Source organism: Trichechus manatus, unplaced genomic scaffold, assembly GCF_000243295.1.
Source record: "Trichechus manatus latirostris isolate Lorelei unplaced genomic scaffold, TriManLat1.0 scaffold00303, whole genome shotgun sequence".
Taxonomy (NCBI): domain Eukaryota; kingdom Metazoa; phylum Chordata; class Mammalia; order Sirenia; family Trichechidae; genus Trichechus; species Trichechus manatus.
Window position 1 is genome coordinate 217,607 of NW_004444239.1, and position 11,163 is coordinate 228,769.

The following is an 11,163-nucleotide window of genomic DNA, read 5'->3' on the forward strand; positions in this document are numbered from 1 at the left end:
TTATCACAATTTACCTCAAATTAATATTATATCACTTCACATATGGTGTTAGCAGTATAATTACATTTACCTTCATGGAAAAGCAACCTGGCACATAAAGTCAGTCTTTGCTTCAATGAAGAGAAAAAGGCCAAACTTTCGACAAAACTGTGAGCTGGAACGCTGGACTTGAATCTTCGGGAGCCACAGACGCTATGATCCTCTCCATCAAGTCTTTCTCTTACATGAGAGTTTTGCTGCAGGCGTAGCTGGAAAATTGAAAGTGAGCTTCTTCCTTCTTCATAAGTCACTTTCAATACATAACAGTGATGATATCCCTTGCCTGGTGTCAGAGTTATTAGTCACTGGATGTTTTGTGTGCAGCAGAAATGTCAGAGATTGTTCAAGTATTCTAGATTCACAGGTGTTGTGAAGATATAAAAAGTTTTAAGGGACACAAACAATTAAGCGTTCAAGTACTAACCAAAAGGTTGGTGGTTCAAACGTACCCTGAGGTGCCTTGAAAAAAAGTCTTGGCAATCTATTTTCAAAAAAATCAGACATTGAAAACCCTATGGAGCACAGTCCTACACTGACATCCATGATGCTGCTATGAGACAGAATCTACTTGATGGTACCTGGTTTGGTTTTGGTTTGGTCAGCACGCAACTAAGGTTAAGGTTTGGATTTTGAAAATGGATTTTGAAAATGGATTTCATTAAGTAGACAAAATTCTTTACTTAATGTTCACTTTAGCCATTTGAGAAACCAATGGATCATCTATTTGCTGTTTGGTTTTGATTGCACATCAATGAACATGCTTTCTTTGTGAATGCTTGAGGCTGAAAAAGCAAGCAAATTAGTGTGTTAGATGGCATTCTATCTTAAAGTTTAGATAGCTATGAGCCTTCAAGTTCTGTCTGCAGAAAATTGTTCTCCCCCAGAAATCATTCATCCCAATGAAGATGACAAGACATAAATTAAATGGGCAAAATAGCTCCTGCTCTGTGTGTTCCTTTGCTTAAACTTCACAAGGAAATGTGAAAATGAGCTACACATAAATTTGAATCTCATGTTCTCTTTCCTGTAATAATTAACAATGGAATAGTGGAAAAGCGTGGAGCTGTAGAAAAAAACATAGCCTTTAAAATAGAACAACTTGGAATTGAATCGGAGGCCAATTACGAACCAATTGGGTAATTTGGAGAATTTTTTTCTTCCCTCTTTCTCTCTCTGGGCTTCCTTTTTTAATCTATATAACGGTAATAATGATCATGAGAAGTGCTTAGCATAGTGCCTGGCCTCGATTAATAGCAACAACTACTTCAGTGAAAGCCTTTCCTTCTAAGAGGAGATTGTCAGTTACCTCTCATGTCACAATGATAATGAATGTCAGGAATATCGGAAGTTCATTGGATTATTTACTTTGTCAAGCTAATATTTAAGTGTCGAGTCTTATGACTTGCTAGAATTCTTTTTATTCATAAAATTCTTTGGGGGCTATTATTTCTTAAGGATCATTGCATAGTATTCCAGAAAAAAAAAACACAAAAAAATCAACACATAGCGTAGCATTTTCACCCAAGTAAGATTTCATTTGAAATCTCTGAGAAATTGAGGGCTTGCCCTGAGAAACCTCGTGGAGTTCCATGTAGACTTCCATTGATAGTCCTTGAGTACTGACTTGGGAAAGAGACAGCGTCAGGTACCTCACCCAGCCTGCTTTTCTCTCTCCAGACCTTTGCAGGAAACATGAATGCCGACAGCGTGGTACACCACAAGTTGCTACACTCGGTGAGGGCCCGGTTCATTCGCTTTGTGCCCCTGCAGTGGAATCCAAGCGGAAAAATCGGCATGCGGGTTGAGGTCTACGGATGTTCCTATAGTAAGTACTCAGCATACCGTGTTCGTGTGTGTGACTGACACTACCCACAGAGAGTCACCTTATCTGCAGGGCCTTCATCTCATTTTAAAGTTATATCTAGACTTTAGTAACTTACAGATATTTGAAGATGTACAATTCATCTCAGATAGAAGTTTCCTTTTTCTTTAGGAGTGAAGAAGCTTGGCAGGGGTGGGGTGATAAGGCCTTAACAAAAATTTTCAAAGTTATGTGCCCTTGGAATTGGAGCTACCATTCGTCCTTTGCAGTAACAGAAAAATCTATGCTCAGTTCTACCTGAGATGTGAGGTGAGATATTATAAAGTACCCCTTACCCCCTAGCCAAGAGGGGATAAATTTGTCTCTCTTCATTTGTTCTGGAACTCGATGAGAAGGAATATTGCAACCTTGGGTAACTCATGGAGTGCTTCTCTCCTGGAATTATGCTAGGCATCCATTCATCTTTGAGATGCTTGTACTGAATTTGAATCTAGAGATCCTTCTTACATATGAGGAAGGATGCGAACAAGGGTAGAAGAGACCGGTAGGTCTAGGATAAGGCCAGAATTATGCAGGGAGGGTTCCCATCCCTGTAACTCTCCCCAATGGGCTTGGTAATGAAACCCAAAATTTTATCATGATTTTTTTCCTGCCTTAAGCAGTGACATTCTCCTGTTTATATGCTAAAACTTAATGGCCCCTAATGAATAAACACATTTGATCACTAGCACTTTAATATAAATTGGTTCAGTTGATTCCTGTCTTTGGTTAAAGGCATGCCCAGTGGGTTACAAGTTTAAACTCTTTTTCATAGTGTGACCAACTGGCTGCCTGCCTCAGAATCATCTGCAGGACTCCTTAAAAATGCCGTTTCCCAGGCCCCACCCCATACTTACTGAATTTATGATATCTGGGAATGGGGACCCAAAAAGTTGTATGTTAACCAGCTCGCCGGGTAAACTATAGACATAGATGTCTCAGGAAAATAAAATACCGCACAGAGGAAATATACTTGTGAAAGGATTATGTTCACCATGAACCAGCACTTTCAGAAAGAATGTGTTTTAGAACAGATCCATTGGTGAACTTTTTAGTCCAATAAGAGTATCTGCTCCCAACAGGAGGCATCCAGATGCTCCTGCTGCTGCTTCACTTGATAAAGAGTTGTCACTACTCGGAGGTTTGTTTTTACATTGAACATGAAGCTTTCATGATGAAATAGAAAATTATATGTATTATTTCTCCAGCCACCTACTGTGGCTTGATTATCTATGTTATCCTTTGACTTGCCCTCTTCCTTTTATTTTCTCCCGGTCTTGTCAGTTTTCCTCATTTTAAAATGCTCATTATTCAGCCCATACTTTATGGATTTTTTGCAGAAATATTTATAGAATCCAGTTAAATCATGGATTACAGATTGAAAGAGACCTTTGAGCAGCGTGTTTAGGTTTTCTCATTAGGAGCCCCTTGAGAATCTGATGACGGCTAGGGACCTTCTCATCAAAAGAATACCCATCCCCACATGCCCATTTTTCTATAGTATCATTTATCTCCAGTATCTGCTAATGCCCACTCATGCACCAAGATAAGAATGCCTGACTTTGAGGTAGCCCAGTCCTACCTCTCTCCACATACTATTATAGCTGGTGTATCTCTTAAGATAATTAATTGCCTTCAGGTAAACATCTTTAGTAATGGGACATTCACCATCTTGGGGAGCTGTCAGACAGAGAATGCCCTTCTCTGCGGAGAACCTCAAGCTAGCACTTTGCTATAATCTCCAACCACTAGTCCTGGTTCCTTGGTGCTGTTTCCCTTTGGCAGCAGGGGGAGGGCAGGGCACATCTCTCAGTTTCTATCTAAAGCCAACCCTTGAGCTTGCTGTCTGGGTTCAATCATCTCTTTCAAGGAATTTATTTCTGCTATTACCACTTCTGTCATCTCAGGAACATATCTCCCTTTTTACTGGATCATTCCTATAAATGTAACACCTCACTGTATTATTGTGATGGTTAAGTTTGTGTGTCAGCTTGGCTGGGCCATGATTCTCAGTGTTTATATGTGATCATTCCCATGATGGAATCTGCTGTGAGTAGCCAATCAGTTGAAAGGGAATTTCCTTGGGTACATGGCCTGCATCCGAATATAAGCAGACATTCTGGCCTTTTGCTCCCTCTGGATCCTCCAGCTGCCTCCTGTTCGTCTGACCTCCAGTTCTTGGGACTTGAGCTATCAGCTTATCTGCTAGTCTTGTGATTCATTGATATTCACAGCCTGTGAGCGAGAGCCCTGCTTTCTGATCTGCCGGTCTTGGGTTCGCCAGCCCCTGTGGCTATGTGAATCAGGAGAAGCCTCTATCCTGATCCACAGACTTGGGACGTTCCAGCCTCTACAATTAAGTGAGCTCTTTCTTTGATATAAATCTCTCTATATGTTTATATGCTTTACTGGTTTTGCTTCTCTAGAGAACCCAGCCTAAGACAGCTATCTACCATCTTAGAAAATAAAACACACACACATTTAAACCAACAGACAAACAAACAATTATCCTGTGGCCCTATTTAGCAATCCCTTGTCCTTCTCTTCCTCTCTTCACACAATGGCTTCTCTCTTACCCTTGTCTTTGCTTTCTGTTGCCATCTGCTCACCTCCCTTCTCTCTCAAACTAATTCCATCATCTTTAGACTCCATTGCTCCATAGAAACTTCTTCCCTCAATATCGCCAGTGACGTCATGTGGCAAAATCTAATGGTCATTTCACGTTCTCTTTTCACACAACCTCTCAGCAGCATTTGCTTCAACTAGCTGCTTCCACTTTTCTACAGCTCTTCCTTCTTTCAGTTTTTGTGACACTACACAGCCAGGCTTTTCCTCTTTTCGCCCTGGCTACCCTTCTCACTCTCCACAACACCTCTGTGATGCTGGGATCTCAGGGCTTAGTTTCAGTCTTCTACTCCTTTCCATCTACACTGCAACCCTAGCTAAACTTAAACACAATCTGTAGGCTGGTTCTACCATCTGTCTCTCTGTTTGTCGTACTGTGGTGGATTGTGTGTTGCCATGATGCTGAAAGCTATGCCACTGGAATTTCAAATACTATCAGGGTCACCAATGCTGGACATGTTTCCACAGAGCTTGTAGACTAGGAAGAAAGGCCTGATGACCTATTTTGAAAGTCAATGAATCACAACAGAACATTGCCTGATGCACTTGCTTTGGACATGTCATCTAGAGGGATCAATTGCTAGAGGAGGACATCTGGGCCAGTGGGGGTGAAGGAGACCCTTGATGAGATGAATTGGTGCAGTAGCCACAGTGATGAACTCAAACATGCCCACAGTCATGAGGATGACACAGGACTGGGCAATGTTTCATTCTTTTCTACATAAGATCACCATGAGTGGGAGTCAACTCAATGGCAACAGTCACCCCATGTATGTATACCCAGGCATGACCACCAGAATTATATATATAATTGCCTACTTGATATATCCACTTGAAAATATAATAAATAACATATATTTAATATGGCAAAAACAGAACTCTTGATTGCTGTTTCCCCTCACCAACCTGCTTGTTCATATGTCCCCCATCTCAGCAAATGGCACCACTATTCATCCACTTACCTGAGCAAAACCCAAGGAAACAGTATTCCTAGAAAAAGTATTATTCCTTCATATTAGCTCTTCCAATTGGATCTTCCTCCAGAACATATCCTAAATCCATGTATTTCTCCACTTCTATGAGTTGAAGCCTCTGTCGTACTCACCCATATCAGTCACGTAGCCTCTACCTGAAGTTCTGCTCCCATGCCACAGTCCAGCCTAATCCATTTCCACTCTCCAGCCAGTAAGCCTTATAAGTAATAAATCATGTCATTCTCCTGTCCATTTCAGTTAAAATAAAATTGAGAATCCTCTCTGACATGTAATAAGTCCTCATTGAACATATCTGGCTTACCTCTTCAACTTGACCTTACTTCTTTATGGCCGTATTGGCCTTCTTACCGTTCCCAAAACATGACAGGCATTTCTACCTCAAGCCTTTCACTTTCTCTTCCCTAGGCTTAGAACAACTTTTCCCAGAATTTATATGGTTGGGGCTTCTTCTGGCACTGTGAGTATCAGTTATAATGTCACCTCTTCAGAGAAGTGCACACTGACTGCCCCTCTGTAATTGCCTTCCTCCACTTCCTGAGCACCGACCATTAACCCACAATTACATGGCACACTTTTATTTTCTGTATCCTACCTACCACAAACCAGAATTTTGTTTGTTGTTTCTACTTAGTTGTGTGATGTCAACTTCCCAAGTCCCATCACTAGAACATAAGCCCCACAAGAACAGGCAGTGTCTGCTTTGTGCCAGCACCTAGTAGCACAAATAGATCTTTGATAAATATTTGTTGAATGGATGGACACATGTATCGGTCCAGTCTTGTTCTCTCAGCTTTGGAAATCAAGTTTATCTGGAATTACTCATCGTTAACTAATCCAATGTAGTTTCAAGGAAAGTAATTTCTTTTCTACGGACTTTTAAAATATTGTCTTGAAAATCCATTTGAGTATTTTGCCAAAGATCGGTAGACATCTTATAGCTCTATAATTTAAGCTTTAAGACCGGTTCCATTTTGGAAATGTAAGCATATTCATGCATTCACTCATTCGTTTTTTCTTTCATATATTTGACAACAATTTATTTATGCAAAACCTGCCTATTGCTGCCTGAGTCATCATCTTTCCTCACCTGGCACGTCAGTAGCTGTGCTCGTGGTCTCTCAATTCTGAGGACTTTTTGAAATGAGCACTGACTAGTCTCCTTCGGTGGCTGCTCATAGCCTTTAGCAGAGTCCACACTTCTCAAAGACTTTTGTCTGTCCTCCATTTTAATTTCCTACGTCCTCCCCATTGTCAGCTTTCACTACAGGCACACATACATTTCCCTGCTTCACTCTGAGCTACTCTCCAGGGTCCACATTTGCACACTTGCTGCTGCCTTGGTCTGAAATATCCTCCTTCTCTTCTACCTGGATGACTCCTGATTGCCATTCACCTACATTTAAAGTCTTCTTGACTCCCAGACCTCATCCTGTGCCCCATTTTTGTGTTTAATGGTTAAAGCCTAAGTCTTTTTATCCCCAAAATGCCTAGTGCTTGGTCTGTCCAATCAGTAGTCTGCTCTCTAAAGGTGGGGGCCATGACCTACCTGTCTCCTTCCTGGGACCTAGATCAGTGCTTACACTGGAAATATTTAATGAGTGATTCTTTAATTTGTTTGACCTAGAAATTAGCTAACCTTACTCACTTTACATTTTTTATTGTATTTTTAAAAATTGCAGTAGTCTTTCTAATGGGGTTCTCTTTTCTCATTTATATATATATTCAGTTTATCGGTAGGTACTGAAAGTATGAGTTTATCAGAATGTCACTTATGAGAGCCTTCTTTAAATACTTCACATTTTTTCTCATTGAATAATCAAGATTATTCACGGTTGCAGTTTTAAAATTGAAGGTGTTTGGAGCCTCCAGGGTCTATTCAGATACATTTTATTTTAAAATCAGTTGGAGCAAAACCATGCCTCTATTTTCCATAAGTTTTTTGTTAAAAAATAAATAAGTTTTGTTTTTCATTGCCTTTATTTCCTATTACACATGCCAGGATGACCTGTTCCATGTTACCTATGTTCCTGTCACTTTCTTGTCACCAGGGGCCTTCTTTTGGAGCTGGCCACAGTGAAGTTCAGAGCAACAGATTCCTTTTGCATGCGCAGATGTCTGCTTCATTAAACCATCATTAAGATGTGAACAATTGATCGGGTGGTCTGTTTTTAAAAGATAAACCTTCTGGCAGAAATCCTTCACTTCTCTGAGCCCGTTTCCTCATCTATACAATGACAATGGCAATTACTTTAAGAACGTTTTGAGTTACTATATTTAGAAGAATATCTAGCAGATAGTTTGTGCTTAGCAAATGGCAGCTAGTACTAATATAGATGTATATCTACAGAGAAAACCTCACCATTACCACTGTATGTTGCTGTTTTGGGAAACACTAACCACACCCTCCAACAGGCAAGAGCCCTGTCTCAGATCCAAAGCCGTGCCTGCCTGCTGTCTTCGCTTCCTTCATCACAGGCTCTGGGGTCTCAGCTTCCTGCCATCTCCAGGTTCTCGGTTCTATGCTCCACTGCAGGGAAAGGCACAGTCTCCCACAGCAATCTACAAAAACTCAAACACGGGTCTTCTCATATTAAGGTTATTACTGCTAAATAGTTCCAAGGAGTACGCATAGTAAACCAAGAAAATAATTTTAACGTTCTTACAGATAGTTATTCTGAACAAGTGTAACCCTTTTCTTGTATTTCATGTTTATTTTATCTATTACACATCTTCCATATATATTAATATATGTGGAATTTTGCAACCAAGTCTTTGCGTGTTGCTACATTATTTTCTCCTAAGAGTCATTGCATACCGCCTCCATTGCAGTTTTTCCTCCTATGTTGCTTCTGTTATCATCCAGGATATCTGAGTCTTCACTTTCATGTGGGGGTTTTCTCTCTCTCATCAATTTTCAGGTTGAGTAGTCTTTGGCCAAACATGTTTATGTTGGTGAACCAAGTAAATAAAGGAGCTGGATCCTGCTCTATCTTTGAGTTGGTGATAGAAATATGTTTAGCTGAAATAAGGATGTCAAAAGAGAATTGCATAAAATAATGCCTGCTCTGTGAGACTAATAGAGGGAGAAATGGAGAGATGAGGAGAACCATCCTGAGTTGTGGTTAATGAAAACCCTTCCTAGAGGAGAGAAAAAAGTATTTTCCCTATTTCTAGCAACCTTTCCTTCATTAAATTATTTGTTGTCATTAGTATTGCCACCATCATCATCATTAACAACAACCCCCCACCATTTAATAGGCACAATATTGTGCAACCTCACAGTGATCCTTTAAAGCAAGAATCATTATTCCTATGTGTTATAGAAAAGGAAACGGAAGTTCATAAAGGTCAAGTGACTTTCAAAGAAAGTTTAGTTACATGCATCCCAAGCCAAATATTTCTTTTCAGCTCTAAGAATATATATTCATTTATTTGACTAATATCTCAAATTGGTTATGTCATAATTAGCTCAAATTTAATATATCTCAAAGGGAACACTCACTCAACTCGTACCCTCCTACCACACTCAGTTATCTTCTCCCGCAGGAGAAGATATTCTTATCAGTAAATATCAGTTTGCCCAAGCTAGACCTGTAGTCTTTCTTGAAGTCTCTCATCTCTCTTACTTCCCATAGCAAATCCATAAATAAGCTGTCAGTACTACTTTCAACAATCATCACAAATATACCCATTTCTTTGAATCTTTACAGACACCAACTCCATTCAGTTACCATCTTTTACCACTTGAATTTTGACTAAACAACCTACTTTTACTAGTCACTTCTTTCTGCCATTATTCTTGCTACAGCCAGCAGGATCATAAAATACATAGTTGAGTCTATGCCTGCTGAAAACCTTTCAATGGCTTCTGGCTGTGCCTCAGTCACAGGCCACGCTGTCTAGCACAGCGCCCTCCCAATCAGGGGCCAAGACCATATGGGTTTCTCTCTGGCCCTCAATCATGCCAAATTTGTTCTCTTCACAGGGCCCTTGCATTTGCTGTTGCCTCTTTCTGGGATGCCCCATCCCCACCTGTCATGGATTGGGTTGTGTCCCCTCAAAATTTGTGTATCAGTTTGACTAAGCCATGATTCCCAGTATTGTGTGATTGTCTGCTGTTTTGTCATCTGGTGTGATTTTCCTGTGTGTTGTGAATTCTACCTCTATGATGTTAATGAGGTGGGATGGGCAGCAGTTGTGTCGATGAGGCAGGACTCAATCTACAAGATTGGACTGTGTCTTGAGCCAATCTCTTTTGTGATATAAAAGAGACAAGTGAGCAGAGAGACAAGAAGACATCATACCACCAAGAAAGCAGTGCCAAGAGCAGAGCAAGTCTTTTGGACCCAGGGTTCCTGCATGGAAAAGCTCCTGGTTCAGGAGAAGATTGATGATAAGGACCTTCCTCCAGAGCCAGTAGAGAAAGCCTCCTCCTGGAGCTGACACCCTGAATTTGGACTTTTAGCCTCCTAGACTGTGAAAGAATAAACTTCTGTTTGTTAAAGCCATACGCTTGGTATTTCTGTTACAGCAGCACTAGATGACTAAGACACCACGCCTGCTTTCTTCTGCTCAACGCTTTTAATTAGTCTCACTTTTAATATCATTTTCTCCAAGAGGCAACATAAGATTTTCAATGGCTGATTTTTTGGACATAGATCAACAGGCCTTTCTTTCAAGATGCCTCTGGGTAGGCTCAAAACCACCAACCTTTGGTTAGCAGCTGGGTGCTTAACTCTTTGCACCACCTACCACCCAAGCTTGCTCTTTCTCTCTCTTTCTTTCTCTTTATATATACGTATATATATATATATACACACATATATACATACACATACACACATATATACAATAAAACCTGTGAAAGCTGGAACCTGTGTAAGGTGGAAACCTGTCAGAGAAGGAAAACTCAAATATTTTCCACTAAAATGAGTGATAGAAAAATGGTAAGACTGCACCTGTCAAAGGTGGAAAACTTGTGAGGCCTAGAAAAACAAGGCAGTTCTATCAAGTTCTGGCTGTTACCGTTTTCACTCTATGTGCATATTTATAAAAATCTATTTATTTGTTTATTTCATTGTGAATTACCTGTCTCAACTACCAGATTATGAGCTCCATAAGAGCAAGAACCATATCTACATAGCTTCCAAGTTCTCAGCATGAGACCAGGCCCATTTCAATTAATAGCAATTCATTTTGTTGAATGAACAAACTTCTCCAGAGTCACAATAAATTCTGAGGCAGGATTTGAACCCAGTTCTGTATGGGTCCTGGATGGGCTTTCCTCTATGCCCTGTATTGACAAGAATCAGCATCTGAAAGTATTTATTTGTATGCCATAGGGACATTTTGTTGGAGGGAAAACAACATAATCAATCTTCTAAAGCCCAGACTATTGTTTTATTCACAAAACCAAACTAAACAGCCTAGAATTTCTGAGTATGTGCAGCTAAAATGCTCCAGGGCAAAGTTTATCTATTGCCTAGGCCAGGAATTACTAGGCTAACACCCTCCCCTCTCCATCCCCTACCTGTGTTCCCAACCCTAACTATGTAGAAGAATCACCCAGGAATACAAATATTTTTAAATACCTTCTCTGGCCGCACTTCAGCTAAATGATAATCACTGGCTAGGGTCCCTAGC

The 11,163-nt window shown here is 40.3% G+C and overlaps 1 protein-coding gene across 1 annotated transcript in view; it reads left to right on the top strand.

Annotated features, from left to right (window-relative positions):
- CNTNAP5 (contactin associated protein family member 5) overlaps positions 1 to 11,163 on the top strand; it is a gene marked incomplete at its 5' end in the record, with an annotated part of 853,982 nt that overhangs the window by 182,111 nt on the left and 660,708 nt on the right. The window contains one exon of the mRNA XM_004390491.3: positions 1,717 to 1,864. Coding sequence (XP_004390548.3) covers positions 1,717 to 1,864 — 148 coding nt within the window. The remainder of the gene's footprint in view (positions 1 to 1,716; positions 1,865 to 11,163) is intronic.